The sequence below is a fragment of the Cebus imitator genome, unplaced genomic scaffold (genome assembly GCF_001604975.1).
Source record: "Cebus imitator isolate Cc_AM_T3 unplaced genomic scaffold, Cebus_imitator-1.0 Scaffold71, whole genome shotgun sequence".
NCBI classification, from domain to species: domain Eukaryota; kingdom Metazoa; phylum Chordata; class Mammalia; order Primates; family Cebidae; genus Cebus; species Cebus imitator.
This window is the reverse complement of record NW_016107386.1, coordinates 5,222,554-5,239,423: the sequence shown is the minus strand read 5'-3', so window position 1 is coordinate 5,239,423 and position 16,870 is coordinate 5,222,554. Positions and strand designations below refer to the sequence as shown.

General features: G+C 55.1%; 1 protein-coding gene across 4 annotated transcripts in view; it reads right to left on the bottom strand.

Annotated features, from left to right (window-relative positions):
- The window catches only part of CAMK2A (calcium/calmodulin dependent protein kinase II alpha), a 36,436-nt gene extending 20,077 nt beyond the window's left edge, over positions 1–16,359 (bottom strand). For all 4 annotated transcript variants that reach the window (XM_017531304.1, XM_017531306.2, XM_017531305.1 and 1 more), the window contains exons 1-10: positions 16,202–16,359; positions 15,404–15,469; positions 15,211–15,283; positions 12,852–12,954; positions 11,025–11,108; positions 10,793–10,887; positions 9,721–9,843; positions 9,310–9,393; positions 7,452–7,494; positions 4,909–4,949 (exon numbers count right to left, since the gene is read on the bottom strand). In XM_017531304.1, coding sequence (XP_017386793.1) covers positions 4,909–4,949; positions 7,452–7,494; positions 9,310–9,393; positions 9,721–9,843; positions 10,793–10,887; positions 11,025–11,108; positions 12,852–12,954; positions 15,211–15,283; positions 15,404–15,469; positions 16,202–16,344 — 855 coding nt within the window. In that variant the 5' untranslated portion in view covers positions 16,345–16,359. The remainder of the gene's footprint in view (positions 1–4,908; positions 4,950–7,451; positions 7,495–9,309; positions 9,394–9,720; positions 9,844–10,792; positions 10,888–11,024; positions 11,109–12,851; positions 12,955–15,210; positions 15,284–15,403; positions 15,470–16,201) is intronic.
- Positions 16,360–16,870: the final 511 nt, after the last annotated feature.

The window sequence follows — 16,870 nt, the reverse complement described above, 5'->3', positions numbered from 1 at the left end:
AAGCCAACCCTGGTTCTGGATGCCAGTCACTGGAGGCCTCCAGAATCCAGTGCTCTCGAAGGACAAAAGGTGCTCAGGCCTGGAGGTGAGGCCCAGTGTCTTCTCCTAGGCTCCCCATGCATCTCGGCCAGGAGGACCTCATTCCCAATTGACTGTCACAGTCACTTGGGAAACTTGTTTCAGTAAACAGAACCAGGTCCCCCTGAGGAGTCTGATAACTAGGTCTGGGGCGTGGCCTGAGCATCTCCATTTTAAACAATATCTGCAGATGATGCCAAAGCAGGGGCAAGCGTGGCAGCCAGTCCTCTAAGTGGCCTTTGAAATCCAGCTTGCATTCACAGCCTCCGGTGGCTGGCCTGTTCCACTCCTTTATGCTGATGGAGAAACTGAGGCTCAGTGAGAGGTGGAGCTGAGTCTAGAACTTGAGTCTTCTGGCCCTGCCATTTAGCCTATACTAGCATTTTGGGGATTTGTAGCAACCTCTGTATTGGCTGTGGAACCAAGGGAAGGAGAGGGGGACAAATGTAAATTACCTTCTCCTTCCCTCAGCTCTCTGAGCCAGGAGTCCTAAAGACTCCCATTCACAGAAGGTAGCAAGTGAACACTGACTCTTGCATTGCACAGATGAGAAACTGAGGACCAGAGAGGTACAGTCACCTGCCCAAGGCCTTGCGGCAAGCCACTAGCAGAGCTGAGGCTAGAACCAGGCCCTACCTGCAGAGCTCTTTCCTCTGTCCAGGTCTCCAGGCACCCTCTCCAAAGGCTCATCCTATCCTAGATGCCCTTACACCACAGAGGCCAGGAGGCCCCTCTCCCTGCCGCAAAGAAGGGACTCGAGGAGCCCACAGGGTAGGCCTTCACCATGAGAGGCACTGGATATGCCTTGAGGGTCTCAGGTCTAATTCTGGGTTTCTGACTCCAAGATCCAGTGAGCCTCTGCCTGCCAGGAACTCAAGGCCCTGTGCCTTCCATCCAGGGCCTCCACAGAGGTGACAGGATGGCTCACTGGGCACTTCCAATGCCCATGTGCTCACAGAGGCATAAACGCTCACAGACCCTGCATCTTCCCCAGCTGGGCTGGATGGTGTGGCTTCAGCCGTCAGCAACCAGCAGTCAACCCCTCCTCTCCTCCCCTCCCTTCCCCTCTCCTCCCTCCTCTCCTTCCTCTTTTCTTCCTCTCCTCCCCTCTCTCCTTCCCACTCTCCTCCTTCCTGTTTTCTTCCTCTCTCCTCCTCTTCTCCCCTCCTCTTTCTTTTCCTCCCATCCCTTGCCCTCCCCTCTCCTCCTTCCTTCCTCTCCTCCTCCCTCTTTTCTTCCTCTCTTCGTTCCCTCCTCTTCCCTCTCCTCCACCTCCTTCCTCTCTTCCTTCTTCTCCTCTTTCCTGTCCTCTCTCTGTCCTCTCCTTCCTTCCCCTCCCCCTCCTCCTTCCTCTTTCTTCTTCTCTTCTCCTCTCCCTTCTCTTCCTGCTCCTCAATTCCTCCTCCTTTCTCTCTTCCGTCTTTTCCTCCTTCCTCTCCTCTCTTCCCCTCCCCCTCTCTTCTTCCTCTCTTCTCCTCTCCCCTCCTCTTCCCTCTCATCTCCTCCTCCTCTCTCCCTTCCCTCTTCCCCCCTTTCCTCCATTCCCCTCCCCTCTCCCCTGGTTGTCCTCCCTCCCCGGCTGGAGCCAGGCCAGGCACAGAATGGGGAAGGGGCCCGGCCCCATACAGCTCAGCTGTCAGCAGAAACCTGAGGAGCCGCACGGGGGCCAGGAGGTTCCAGGCGGGACACGAGGAGGGAACACAGAGCAGAGACTGCATCAGATTCGGACGCACAGTGACAGGATGGGACATGGGGAGAGAGGTCACGACGCACAATGGGACACCAACAGGGGCAGTGAGTGGGCTGAGTGGGGTGAGCAGTAGGCCCTCCTCCTAGAAGTCCAGGCCTAGGGGTGGCCGGGAGCGGGACGTTGCTTCTTGGTGACAGGAAGGCTTAACTTCCCTGAATCACAAACGATGATGCTAATAATCTTGCATTGACCAGCACTTTAGAGTTTCATTTACAGGGACTTTCACCAAAGGTAGAAATCTCCTTTCACTAAAAGCAGAAATCACCTCTCTTAGAACTACATGTGGAAGCATGGTTTTAAGGCTAGCAAGGATGACAGAAACTGAGTATGGTCAAAATTAGCCTTGAAAAGCCCTTAAAGGCCCGTAAAGTACAATACAGCATCATAGCTCTGCCATTCCTGCAGTGTGGAGCCAATCGCTGCCTCTTCAGTTAAGCCCGGATGAAATGGGGTGCTCTCCAGCGGTAGGGGGAACGTGTGCCTCCCCACTGGGCTGAAGGTGAGTCGGTTAAAGGAGCCTGCGCTGTGGCTCCACCAGGCCCCTCTGGTGTGACCCTCTCACCAACGCTCTGCAAAGAGCTGTGGTGCTCCCCTGGCCCAGGCAGCAGAGCCTCCGGCCTGGGTCCCCCGGGGAGAGAATGGTGGGGCTCAGACTGGAACCCATGGCTTCTTGACTGCGGTCCAGTTTCACTCATACTGAAAACGCGCCTGGACCCCCAGCTCCACCATTCTCCCCACCCTCCTTCCGGGAGCAAAACATGGCGAGCCAGGCTTCCCAAATCCTAGGCCAGGCCCCCAGGTTATTCCCATCTTCCAATAGGACTTCTTCCCTCCTCCATCCACGGGAGTGAAGGAAGCTGAGCTACAAAGAGATGGGGGGGCCAGGAGTGGCCTTTGAGCTCCTCTTGTTCCACACCCAGGCCGCCCTGAGATGTCTGTCCTGCGCCGCAGGAAGCAGCGATGCTGTGTTCAGCTGCACCCATTGGAAAGCCTGCGGTGGCCCGCAGAGCCCCACCATACTGTGAGCTGTCCTTGCCATCTGGAGCTTCCGCCTCCTGGCCTTGCCCTAAAAGAGCTAATTAGCATTTCTTCCCAAGAACCAGCCTGATGGAGGCCTCTCCTGATCCCTTGCCCAGACTCTACCAGGGCCACATCCAAGAGCCAAGCAGATCACGGCAGCTTCTCTCTCTACCTCCTTCTCCTCCAGTAACCTGCGCCACAGCCCACCAGCGCCTGTGGCCTCTGTCCCCAGATCCCCCAAACCAGGGCCAGGGAGTCTGCTTTCCCCAGGAGGTCCAGCACGCCTAGCTCAGCGTCTCCACATAGGGGTCAGAGAGGGCCCCAGCTACTCCAAAGCTGGCAGCCCCCCCACATTGTACAGCCCTCCGTTACCCCTACACATGGAGGGGCGGGGGGTTGGCTCAGGGTAACCCAAAACAGTGGCCAAGCCAAAATTCAATGCCAGATTCCATTACAGGATTTGGGATGAGTGCCTGTTAACTTTCTAAATTGAGTTGGCTTTAGATCTGTGGTTTTCAAATATTCTTGAGAAAACTTTGTCTTTGAGAGAAATCTAACCCAGAAGCCTAATATATGAAACAGAGGAAAGATAATGGAGCCTAGCATCGCGTGCATGTGGATTGCTCGCCAGCACCATGCTAAGCTCTCAATGAGCTTTGTATTAGTTAATCCTCACTAATGGCCGTAGGAGTTGGAGACCTCTTTTAGCCTCATTGCATGAATGAAGAAGCACAGGCTTAGGGAATATAAATGCCCAACCAAGGTCTAGCTGCAGGCAAGCCCAAGGTCTCTCTTCACCACCGTCATATTCTGGTTGAAGTGGGTATGAGAAGCTCAGACCCGTGTAAACCAGGCATCTCCCCTCCCTAATCCCACTGCACCCCATCGGCTGCCCCAGTCAGTACCTTTGGGCTCTAAAGAGTTCAGTTTGAAAACCACTGACCTGGACTAATAACCGAATCATTATGTATTCCTCTAGCACCCAAGATAAGAAGCGTGAGTGATTAGACAGAATTTTGTTGCCTTTTTTTTTTTTTTATTAAAGCTGTCATCTTGGAAATGATCATCAAATCCACACCCCACTCATTGTAGCTATGGAAAATTCAAGCTGAGAGAAGGCCAAGGGCAGAGCAGAGACCCAGTCCTGGCCATGGACATCCAGCCCATGCTTCTTCCCATGCAACCTTGACAGACCAAAACCAGCAGCCGGAGACCACAAATCCCTCTTTAGACAAAGCCCTCAAGCCACCAGCACACCTGGCTGTATCCACACAGCATCCCACACCTTCCAATGTCCTGGGCACACCCCACCCCTGGGGCCCAGGCCAGGCAGGGCTCTGAGGCCAGAAAAAGGCAGGGTCTCAAGAAAGGATAAGATTGAGTGGCAAAGGAGGAGGGAACTGCAGAGAGCAGGGACCAGGCCCTGGAGAGCAGAGGAAGAAGAGAGAAGAGACGGGAAGGAGGACCGCAGGGAGTGGAGGGGAGTAACTCGGGCTCTGGGGATGGCCAGGGCAGGCCCGTGGAGCGGGCAGGGGATTCTGGCACTGAACCAGCACCACTCGGCCTTGGAGGGAGGGGGCACCTTGGAACCCAAAGCCTGGAGAAATGGCTGTCCATCCTCCATGGGCTTTCTGGGTGGGACTAGGGTGTGCAGCGGGGCAGAGGCTCCATCCAGCCCACGCATAGGCAGGACAGAGGTCACCCCCATGACCATTTTTGCCCTCTCCTTGCACCATCTCTTGCACACCAGCTCTCCAGCCCTGGAGAACCACAGAAATCTTCTGACCTGCCCCTTGCCTTGCACCTGCCCCAGCCCCAGGACATCTGTCACTTCCACCCTCCTCCAGTCCCCCCCTCCCATCTGCCTCCAACAGTCACGGTGAGACGGTGGCCACTGAAGCCCACGTTGTGGGTCTGGAGACAGGCTGGCCACGAATGTGACCCACGTCTGCCCAGGGCACCATCAGCAAGGCCCAGGTCTTGCTCCAGGCCTGAAAGCCGGTCTCCATTGGCAGAAACGCTGCCAGAATCAGGCCCTGCCAGGTCCCGGAGGGGCTTACCTTCACACCATCGCTCTTCTTGTTTCCCCCACTCTTCCCTCCTGTGGAGGAGAAAAAGTAGAGGGTTAACAACACCAGGCAGGGCACCAGGGCCCACAGGGCAAGGAAGAGCAGCATCCACGCGCAGCCGGAAGGGGAGCAGAGCTGGCCCAGCGATCCTGGGGGAGGCCTCCTCCTCCTCCAGCTCCCTCCTTGGAGGCCCAGGGACTGCCAGTCGCTCGCTGGGTGGGCCTGGGTTCCCCGCCTTCTCAGCAATCTCAAGCGTAACCCTCTGGCTTCATGGTTTGAGGGAGGTGTCCAACATGTCCCAGGACTGCAGGCTGCTGTTTCAGCCTGGGGATTCCCTCTGAATCTTGGTCACCACCGTGCTGGCGGCCAACCCAGAGGCCCCGCTGCCTGGCCCCAGGCTAGACACGCCCTCCCCGCCCTGGCCCTCTCTAATTTTAGCCCCATGCTGCTGCAGAGGTCATGTGTCAGCCCTGCCTACTCACTATGGACAGCTGCAGGCTGCGTCTTGCCAGTGACAAGAAGCAGATGCCCCCACTGGGGCCCACCCTGCCAAAGCACCCATCCCCTGCTTCTCTCCTCAGGCCACACAGGCCTCCCCATGCTGCCGCCGGCTACAGCCCAGGTGACAGGGATAAGCAGAGCAGCAGCTCCCTGGGAGCCTCCCCTGCTGCCATTTCCCCTTACCTCCCTCCTTACTTCCTGGCCAGAGCCCTGGAAGTGGGCATCAGCCAGGAAATGGCCTAAATGTCCAGCCCTGCCCACTGGCATCTGACTGCTTCTGACTTAAGCAAATACCTTCAACGAAACAGGGCATCTGTGAAGTACTTAGCACAGCACTTGACCCCTATGCCGCAGATGCTCAGGAAATGGTAGCCATGATAAGGCTTCTCCTGGAGGCCTTGAGAGAGGGAGCTGAGAGGAGGGCCATACGAGTCACTGATGTCCCAGGGGCTCTGAGAGATGGGGCTTATGGCAGGTTACCTTCCCAGTCACCCCCATATTTCTACCTATAACCCCTTCAAGGCTCCCACTCAAAGTTCCCTACTTGGAAACCAAGGCAGGGGCCACCTCTGGATCCTGAAGCTGATGGGAATGGCCGTCCATTTGACACAGGCTTTGGGGGGTTGGACTAGGATGGGCAGTGGGGCGGGGGGGGGTGCTTTCTCCTCCAGCCTCAAGGCGGAGGCCTCTCTCAGCTCCAGCCCACTGTCACAGGATTGGGGGTCCAGTGAGGCTACAGTGTCTGATTTTCAAAAGACCACAGAAATCTGGGGTTTTCTATGAAATCTCCTAATTTTTAAGTGTTAGAAACTCATTCAAGAAAAAAATTTTTTAAACACCCCTCCCTCCACAAAGCATATCAAGAGATTGAGTCCAGCTCACAGCCCGCCATTTTGCGAGCTCAGGACGAGCTCTCTAGGGTGCTTCGGTTGTTAAAAAAAGACTCTGACTGTCTGGGAGCTCATCTTTCAGTTCACGGAATGGCAGGATCCTTGTCCAGGGAGAGGGTGGGAAGGCAGTTCAACGAGGTGGGAAAAGCCCAGTCAGAAGTTCCAGTATCTGCCCACCTCTGGGTCTCACTCCTGCCCCGGTTACATGGGCAAGTGGACCCACTCAATGCAGACGGCTGCCCTTTCCTCAGAGCTGCCGTCTTGCTGTGGTGCTGGCTACAAGTCTGCAGCAGCTCTCTCGGCTGGCCCCGGCCCCAGTCAGAGGGCCCTTCGGGTGAGCTTTGCTCTATCATCTGCTCTGCAGCCCGCCAGCGGCCTGCACTCCCCAGAAGGAAGCCTCTGCGGGCACGGGCCCAGCCCTCTCTGATGTGCCAAGAGGAGCTTCTTGCTAAATCCTGACAATAATCCCTTCCCTCCTCTCTGCGAGGCCACATGCCTCAGGTAATTGGGCACTCCCTGCCTTAACCAGCCCACTTTGGCCAAGGGTCTGGGAGGCTCCTGCCCTGGACTCCCTGGTGACCTAGCCCACGTAAGGGCACTTGCTCTGGGGTTGGTCAAACCTGTGCTGAATGCAGGCTCTGCCTCTCTAGCCATGTAGCTTGGGGCAAGCCAGAGCTCACCTTCCTGCGCTTCTGCTTCCTCATCCCAGAAATAGGGATGGCAGCACCCCGGAACCCCGTCTGCTGCCTTGTCATGAAGGCCACCTGAGCGCACGCACGGGACTGCTTAGCGCAGAGCTCCAGTCATGGTGGGCAATATTGTTACCCCCTAAGCCTGGCTCCACCCCGCAGAGACCTCAGCCCTGCAGTTGGAAGCCATCCCCTCCTGGCCACCCAGCATTGCTGGAGGAGTGGGGAGCCAGACTAACCCTCTAACCAGTCCTGATGGGCCCTGGGCTTGCTGACTTTTGACCTCTCTTCGCTTCTGGGTACAGGCCGCGGCAGGTAAGCTAAGCCCCCAGCCACAGAGTCCTCTGTAACTCCCATTCTCCCCAGGCCCAGTGGCACCCAGATATCTGACAGGACAGTGCCCCCAGGGAACTGGTGCAGGGCTTACTGGGGACCCTGAGGTCCTGTCACCTACCGGAGAAGTTCCTGGTGGCCAGCATTGTGGTGAGAATGGCTCCCTGCAAGAGATAAGAGGAGGGCAGTGGGAGAGGAAGCCAGAGGGAGGGGACACAGGAGGGACAGAGAGGCGGGAGGATCACGGGAAGGAGAGGCAGGTTCTGCATTCCGAGAGGAAGCCAAAGCTTCTGCCCTGCCCTCCATCTGTCCCAACCCCAACCCTGGCCCAGAGCCCATCCCTTGCCCCCTGAGAAGTTGGGGTGAGCTAGGCTTTAGCCAGCACAGCTCCTAGGACAAGGTCAAACTAGGAGCAGATAAGAATAGGTCCCTCAGCCTGGCCCAAGCTGATGAAGTTGAGGGACACCTACCAGCAGAGCCTTCTGAAGACCAGGGATTTTGCTTGCTTGGGCAGCAACAGCAGACCTTGCCTCCCCCGACCCCTCCACCTCTTAGCCCTCTGCCCCGTGGTGAAAGCATCCTGCTCCAGGACTAGTTCGTCCCTCCATGAACCCTGGGCTCAGAGAATCCTGGGAGGATTCTTAAGGTAGAGAAAGCCTCTTCCATCAATAAGCAGGCTGGGGGCTGAGGGCCCCTCTGGTTCCAGAGCCATCTGATTCAGACCTGACTTGACACTGTCTGAATCCTGCTGTGTATGATGTTAAGAGTTCCTGATTCTGGTATTTTGAGACTTCCTCTGTGACATGGCTTCCACCGCAGGACGGGGGTGGGACTCCGTTCTCCTGGCATCATGCCAGCCACCACTCGTTGGTGTGTGTCCCCATCCTGAGCCTCCACTTGAAGCCTGGAGGCAGCAGGTAAGGAGGTTCCACACGCGCTGGGGCCTCCACCTCTTCCTCACATACTCAGTGTGCTGACGGCTCTTCTGTTCCACTGGCCAGGGGCCCCTCGCCGCCCTGAGAGCACACAGAACCTGCGAGCATGTGAAGCTCTGGGCCCACCTGGGTCCCACTGAGCCTCCTCGGGGCCATGATCACTGTCTGAGTGCCTCAGCCATTCCTCCGCAGTACTTGGCAGCTGGGGCCCCTTCCCACACCAGGGTCTCCTGTCCAGTCACATCTCACCCCCAAAAGCTCTCCCCAGGCACTCTGAACCACTTGTGGCACCCCTAAGGGGTCACGTGCACTTCCAGACTTCTGCACAGGCTGTTCTCTGTCTGGAACACATTCCCTTGTTGTTGTGTGTTTTTTTTTTTTTTTTTTTAGACAGAGTCTTACTCTTATTGCCCAGGCTGGAGTGCAATGGCATGATCTCGGCTCACTGCAACCTCCACCTCCCAGGTTCAAGCGATTCTTCTGCCTCAGCCTCCTGAGTAGCTGGGATTATAGGTATGCGCCACCACGCCCAGCTAATTTTTGTATTTCTAGTCGAGAAAGAGTTTCATCACGTTGGTCTTAAACTCCTGACCTCAGGTGATCTGCCTACCTCAGCCTCCCAGAGTGCTGGGATTACAGGTGTGAGCCACCGCACCCGGCCACACTTTCCAATTCTGACTCTAACTTTGGCTAATAACTGCTTATCCTTCAAGGTCTCAGCTTAAACGCCGCTGGCTCCAGACCCAGAATGCCAGTGACTGGCTGTGTTCTCCCACCACCTTGAGGCTTACCCAGGCACGACACTCACTCACTACTGCCCTGTAACGTCCCAGGTTCTTGTCTGTCCTCTCCTCTAGAGCAAGGGCTCAGTCACACACCGCTCACTCCCCAAGCTCAGCCCACCATTCAGCATGTAGTAGGTGTTCAATAAATGCTTATTGAATCAGTGAAGGGAAGAACTAGCGAGCGAGTCTCCTGGCTTCGGTGGAGACCCAGGCAGAGCTAGTCCCATGTCTGGGACTGTGGAGGGTGAGGACCTGTTACCTTCAGTTTCCTTCTGGCGTTGAACTTCTTCAGGCAGTCCACGGTCTCCTGTCTGTGCATACAGGACGCCACAGTGGAGCGGTGCTGGAGGAAGTGGGGGAGAGGGCTGTGAGCGGAAGGCAGGCTGGAAGACAGGCACACCCAAGGGTACCCCTCAGCAGGGTGTCTTAGGGGATGTTTCAGGGTGCTTAGCATCCTGGCGCCGGACATTCAATGCCAGTAGTACCCTCAGTTGTAAGCCAACTAACAATCCTCGTTTCCACACTACCCCTGAGAACCACAGGAGGGGCAGTCTCTTAGATCAAGTCTTCTCAGCCCCCATGGGCCAGGGCCAGGGCCAGAACTCTGTGGGGGCCTGGACTATGAGGTCTGGAGGGGCTCCTGGGAGAGGTCCTGCTGAGGGAGGCTCACCGAGATCCAGGGGTGCTTTAGGGCTTCGGCAGCTGTGATGCGTTTCGATGGGTTAATGGTCAGCATCTTATTGATCAGGTCCTTGGCTTCTGGGGTGACGGTGTCCCATTCCGGTGACGGGAACTGGAAGGGGCAGAGGGGCCAGGTTTGCCCAGCCTGCCCCAGGCCACCCCTGCGATCCCCCAGCCCCTGACTGGCAGGGGAGCAGGCAGGGGTCCTACTGCCCATCCACTCGGGCATCCACACCAGGAGGAGTTGGGGCTCCTCACTGCAGGGGAGGGGCAGGGCGCCCTGGCCCCATACAAATCAGAACACGGCGGAGGGAAAGGAGGCCTCCCTCCATCCATCATTCTAAGACTGCCTTATTTGGAGAGCAGCCGGCCAGGGGCTTTAGCCAGACTTCAGAATCAAAAGGCCTGGGTTGAAGTCCTGGTTCTGCCCCCTGGGCTGTGTCACCTGGGCAAGTCACATGACCCCTGGAGCTATCCCTAGAGATGTTTTGAGAATTAAATACAATATGAAACATATAGCACATAGCTTAATAGCTATCTGCATAAAAGCAATATAGCTTGGTAGTTAGAAGCATTAATGGTAGAGCCAGACTGCCCGGGTTCAAATCCCAGCTCCACCATTTCTTAGCTATGTGATTTGGGCAGTTACTTGACCTCTCTGTATCTCAGCTTCTCTGTATGTAAAACAGGAATAATAATAGTACCTATGTCATAGATTGGCGTGGGGATTCAATGTAATAATATGTATAAAACATTCAGAAGAGTGCTATAGAAGTGTTAGCTATTATGATTATTTGTATAGATGAGAGAGAAAGAGAAAACCTGGCTTGGGAGGCTGCCTCTCCCCTACTCCTCACTCCTTTTGGTGCCGCTTCTTGCCTTCCGGGGCCCCACAGGATACTCCAATCATTAGGCACAGCATGGTAACCACCTGGCCCTGGTCAGTCTTCGTGCTCCCCTGGGGTTCACCCCTGCACCAGGACTAGACAGTGGCTTGGCGTCGGCTTTCATTGAAAGGACACCAGAGGATGATGGGGTCTGAAGAGAGGAGCGACACTCACATCATAGGCGCCGGCTTTGATCTGCTGGTATAGGCGGTGCTGGTCCTCATCCCAGAATGGGGGGTACCCAACCAGCAGGATGTACAGGATGACCCCTGGAGAGAGGATCAGAGAACCTTCAACCCCCTGTGGGGTGAAGACATAGGCGGAGGGGTGCGATGGGAAAGGAGAGAGGTGGTCCCAGATGCCAGGGGGCAGCCAGGGGCACAAAAGGGCCTTAGGATGAACTCACCACAAGCCCACAGGTCCACGGGCTTCCCGTATGGGTCCTTCCGCAGCACTTCTGGGGAAAGGTATCCAGGAGTCCCTGCAAACCCTGCTCCCAGACACACAGACAGGCAGAAACATACACAGAGTTGTCTTGTAAGTAACTTGCAGCAAGATCCTGCTGGAAGAGGGAATGAGGGTTGCTCTGGAGTGGATGAAAACAGCCCCTGCCCCTCAGGTGCACTTGGGCTTATATTGTGCAACCCAGTGGGCCCAAGACATAAGCCTGATGAGCCAGCAAAGCCTCTAGATCAGATTGACACCTAGCACACCTGTCACCACTTCCCCCTCCAGAGCCAGTGGTAGATAGCAGTCATCAGTCACAGAGCTCCTTCCCACTGGGTCCCCACTCAGGATCATCAACTTCTCAGCACCACTCTTCCAGGAGCCACTAGTGATCCATTGCTGGTGGCCTCAAGATGAAATGTACTTGCTGTGTCAGCCCCAGGCTGAGAGGTGGGCCCTGGCCCACTCTGCACCCCCTTGTTGGAGTTGGTCATGGGACATCTGGAGGCCTGTCCTAACTCTGACTTTGCCCCTTGGGTAGGTCTCTTTATCTTCTAGTCCTTGTTTCCTCATCTGTCAAATGAGGGATTAGGGATTCCTATCTTAAGGCCTCCCAGTGTTGTTGAGAGGGTTAATTGAAATAATGAAGACACAAGGTATTCTAACAAGTAATCTTAAGAAGAGTTCCGAGTTACTGCGTGTATATGCTAAGCGGTGGGCTGAGCACTTTATATGCTTGGTCACATTTAATCCTCACACCACTCTTGAGGAACATCCAATTCTTGTGTGTGTGTGTGTGTGTGTGTGTGTGTGTGTGTGTGTGTGTGTGTGTGTGTTTTGTTGTGGTTGTTGTTTGAGACAGGGTCTCATTCTTTTCGCCCGGAGTGCAGTGGTGCAATCTCGGCTCACTGCAACCTCCGCCTCCAGGGTTCAAGCGATTCTCCTGCCTCAGCCTCCCGAGTAGCTGGGATTACAGGCATGCGCTACCATAACCGGCTAATTTTGTATTTTTAGTAAAGATGGGGTTTCTCCATGTTGGTTAGGCTGGTGTCGAACTCTCGACCTCAGGTGATCTGCCCATCTCGCCTCCCAAAGTGCTAGAATTACAGGTGTGAGCCACCGAGGGCCAGGCAGGAACATAAAATTCTTATTCCCATTTTACAGATGAGGAACGAAGGCACGGAGAGGTGAAGTGACTTAGCCAAAGTCACATACCTTATAAGTAGCAGAGTCAGGATTTGACCCCAGAGCTCTGGTTCTTAACCATGGCTCAATATTGCCCACTAAAAAGTACTCCCAGGCAGCTGAAAGAGACCCAGTTATACCAAAATCACAAAGTAGGCTGGATCATCTGAGTTTAAGTCCTAGTGTACCCCTTTTAAACTTTCTTGACTTTCTGCAAGTTTCCTGCCAGTTTTTTCCTCATCTATAAAATCAGGATGATAATCTCAAGCACCTAGACTATTAGGGCAGCTCTGTGGAAACTTCCCTAAGGCCTTCAACCATAGGGAGGAGAGATGGTATAGGGGAGTGACAGGAAAGGAGAGAGGGGGCCCCAGGGAGCCCTGTGGAAGCCCGTAGGGTCCCATGCCTGGCCCCCAGGGACACAGATGGGTGCTGCCCACTGGCTCAAAGACTGGGTGGGGCAGGGCCTCTGCTCTACCAGTGCCGGCTGGCCCAACAGCATCTCCAGCCACACCCACTTGGGCAGGGGGTTCCCAGAAGCTGATGTATCAACACAAAGGAGTGGTGACCCCCAACACTCCTGCCAGCCCACCCAACTTACCAAACCATGCCTGCTGCTCCCCCTCCACCTCTATGGCCAGGCCAAAGTCTGCCAGCTTCACTGCGGCACCCTTGAGCTTGGAGGCCAGCAACAGATTCTCAGGCTTGTCAGGACCAGAGAAGAGGGAGGAAGGGGAGAAAAGCGCCAAGAGACCATCAGCAGATTCAGAGCCTCATCTCTGGGGGCCTGGGCTCACAGGAAGAGCAGCTCAGTGGCCCCCCAGGGCCTCTGCCCCCACCTCCAGCCCCGCCTCCAGCTCCTGAGTCTCAGTCCCCAGAGAGGGACTATCCTGTGACAAGACCTCCGTCTGCTGCAACAGAAAGGCCCTTTCTCCATCAGCCACATCTCCCTCTCCACTTCATGGTCTGAAGCTGGGCTGAGGTGAGGGCGGGTAATTCGGCCACCACCGCAATAAAGCAGCAGCAGCAGCAGAATTGATTGTGCCCCTACTATGTGCCAGCCGCTGGGTGAAGTGTTCTGCGTGCGTCATCTCATGTATCCTCTCAATGACCCTTTCGGGTAGGTATTATTACCTACGTTTTACAGTGGCCTTCTTACGTCCCTTGAAACAGTCCATCTTGTTTCAACCTCAGGGCCTTTGCACTTCCTGTTTCCCTCCTCTAATTTTTTCTCCCCTGAGCTTCACAAGGTGGGCCCCTTTACTTTGTCCAGCCCTCACTCTCATGTCACCCTGACAAGGAGGCCCTCCACGGTTAACTCTATCTAGAGGAGAAGCCCTCAGGTGCGCCCTGTCTTTACTCCTCTTTGCCACCTTCATAGATCTCATCGCAATTTGCCATGTTTCCCCCATCTGTCTACGTGCTCATTCATTATCTGTCAGGCCTGTGGAATGTGAGTTCCTTCTCTGTTCTGTTCACCACTTTATCACCAGCACCTAGGCTGCAGGGCCACATAGCAGGCACTTAATAAGTATTTGTCATGTATATCAAGATGAGAAAACTAAGGCTCAGAGAGGTTAAGTGACTTGGCCACGATCACACAGCTAGCAAGAGAAAGAGCCAGAATCGAGGCAAAGTCTGACTCCATCTTAACGGCTCTAGGCTGAAAGATGACGGGGCTTATATAACGGGCCAGCAGCTGACTTGGGAAGGTCCTGTACCTGGCCTCTGGGGCATTGAGGCTGCTGCTTTGCACTGGCTCAGCCTCCAGAATTTCTTCACTTCCTGCTGGTCCCTGCACCTTGGGACTCAGGATGGAGGAGAGCTAAGAGTGTGGGCTCACTTAGATAGTCCCCGTTTCTGATCCCAGTGCTGCCACCTCTATGCCATGACATGTGGGCAAACTATTTCACTTCTCTGAGCTTTAGTTTCCTGTGAGAAAAATGTCTACCTTGTGGGGTGGTGCATGGATTGACTGAGAAAGCTGATATAAGCACTTCGCTGTGGCCTACAGTCAGTGCTTGGTAAATGTTAGTATTCCTATTTTCTGCTTGGGGCGAGGCTCAGAGTCTCTGAAGACTGTTGGTTTCCAGTCCTCCTCTGACCGCCTTCCCAGTGGGACTTCTGAAGGGTCCCACCTCTGACCTTTCACTGTCTAAAGCTAGGCCGGATCCAAACAAATATAGCTTCTTCCACCTGCCTGGCTCAAAGGCATCCTTTGTCCTCTGGGGACGATGTTCCTAACATGTCCTGGGTCTCAGTAGCCGTCCTGCCCTGATTTGATGAATGTGTCACTAATTATTGTATCCAGAGTGGCCTAAATTTGGGCTGTCTCTCCTCCTTCCTCTTCCAGTGCAGGGGCTGCAGCTATAATGGGAACAGGCCCTCTGGGAGAGCCGGCCTGCAGTCTGGTTGGAGACCCTCTTCAAGTGCACACTTGCCTCATCTAGAATGAGCCACAGGGAGCTTGCCTGGGGCTCAGGAGAGAAGCCATGGCCTGCCAGGGTGGTCAGAGAGGGGCAGGGCCATCTTCAGAGCACTGTGCCCCAAAGAGGGACCCCGACCCAGGGGTGCACGCCCAGGGAGGGTGCCCAGGATGAGGCTGGCCTGGAAATCACATTCCGGTGGAAGTGTGGCAGGGATAGGTACACACTGCGGGGGCTCAGCAGCTACAACAAAGCTGCCGGAGTCCCTCTAGGGATCTTCCAAGCTAAAGGCTTGGTCTGTGTAGCAGAACTTGGGATCAGGGCAAAACCCCTCCAGCTCTACCTTCCTAAGCTCAGTTTCCTCATCTGAACAGTGGGAAAAATAATCTTGCCCACCCTCCCCCGACACACACACTTTCAGTCTAACTTAGAAAAATTAAAGGGATTCTGATCATGTCCAGCTCTGCAGGAGGAGGGATGTGCAGAGGGGAGAGGGGCTCCCGGGGTGAGCTGCACCCACGGTGGGTTGCTCACCTTCAGGTCCCGGTGCACCACCCCCATCTGGTGGCAGTGCAGCACAGCCTCCAGGATCTGCTGGATACAGTGACTAGGGAGAGAGAGAGGAAGGGGTCACGGTGGTGTGAGCATAGGCCTCCCCTGGGAAGCTGACAGGAGGCAAGAATGCCCTGTCCCTGGGCACCATTGCCAGGCAGCTCTTGACACTCACCTGGCATCTGCCTCACTGTAATACTCCCGGGCCACGATGTCTTCAAACAATTCCCCACCAGTGACCCTGGGGAGACAGGCATGGAATTACCCTCCAATAGAGGCAACCCCAGGTGCTGCCTCATCTGCAGGAGTCTCCAGGAAGCTAAGGATAGGGCTCAGGGACCTCAGGACCTCAGTCACAAAAGGAGGGGCCCCAGGGCTACTGGGGTGTCCCCTGCTGCAGTCCCCTTCCCGTCTTCCATTGCACCCTTCACTGACTCCAGTCCCCTCTCCTCCGCCATCCCTGGCCCTTCTTCCCCACCTGGGCCAGGCTGGAGTCCGGAGGTCAGCAACATTCAGAGCACATCACGAGGCTCATCAGGAAGCCTATGGCATCTCCTGTGATCAATATCTCAAGAGCTATTTTTTATCGATGAGGCTGGCCCCATCACTGATTTTCGCTGCCATCCCAGGAACTACTGAGGTCTATCATTTCATTATTGCTTTTCTTTGAATCAACATTCTTCAAAAAAAATTAAACATATTCCAGAAGGAAACTTTATATTGCCACTGAAAATGGAAAACCAGCATCACTGGCCGCAAATAGAAGAGAAGCAAAAATAAATATAGGATGAAAGCTAAAAGTGTTTGTTGGTGTTTTAGGAAAGTCAGCTTGCACTGCTTGGGTAGCAGGCCCGACACATTTGGGGAAACTCTGGACCACAGGAAGGAATTCAGCCCAAGAGGTCCAGCGAGATCAGCCCTGATTAGGCTGCCCTGACACCCTTGGCACATCCCAAGAAGGGGCCAAACTCACAGGTCGAAGATCAGGTAGTGGTGTCCCTCCTCCGAGATGCTGTCATGGAGTCGGACTGTGGGCGAGGAGAGGCAGTTGGTTACAGCGGGACACACTGCTGCCCAGGCCCCCTCCCTCCCTCCCCTCCCACTTATATCCAACATCCCATGCTCCCAGACAGCCACTGCGTACACACCAGGTGCCAGGTGCTTTGGCAAACGCCAGTGAACAAAGGCTCACTGTATTGAGTCCACATAGACCTCAGGCATTACTGAAAGAGGCCGGGGCTTAAACTCAAAAGATGCCTGTTTAGGTCAAAGTTTAGTCCCCTCCCCTCTCTAAAACCCTGTTTCGTTGCTGGCCAGGCCCAAGTCATGGAAAGCATCTGGCTCCAATCTCTACCACTTACCAGCTGTGTGACTTCTGGCAAGTTGCTAGGCCTTTCTGAGCCTCTCTTTCCTTGCCTGGACAAGGGAAATGAAACTCCCAGATTTGCAGGCTGTCATGAGAGTTCCAGGAGGCACACAGTTGGTGCTCACTTAGTGCTGCCTGAGCTAATATCCTGCTCTGCCCACAAGCCTGAGGAGATAATGGAGCATGGAGGCCAGAGGCAGGAGTGACAGGGTCCCTGCTTTCTGGGGTGCTGAGGAGCTGTCATCTCTTCACACTCCATTTACCCAGAAGAAAGGC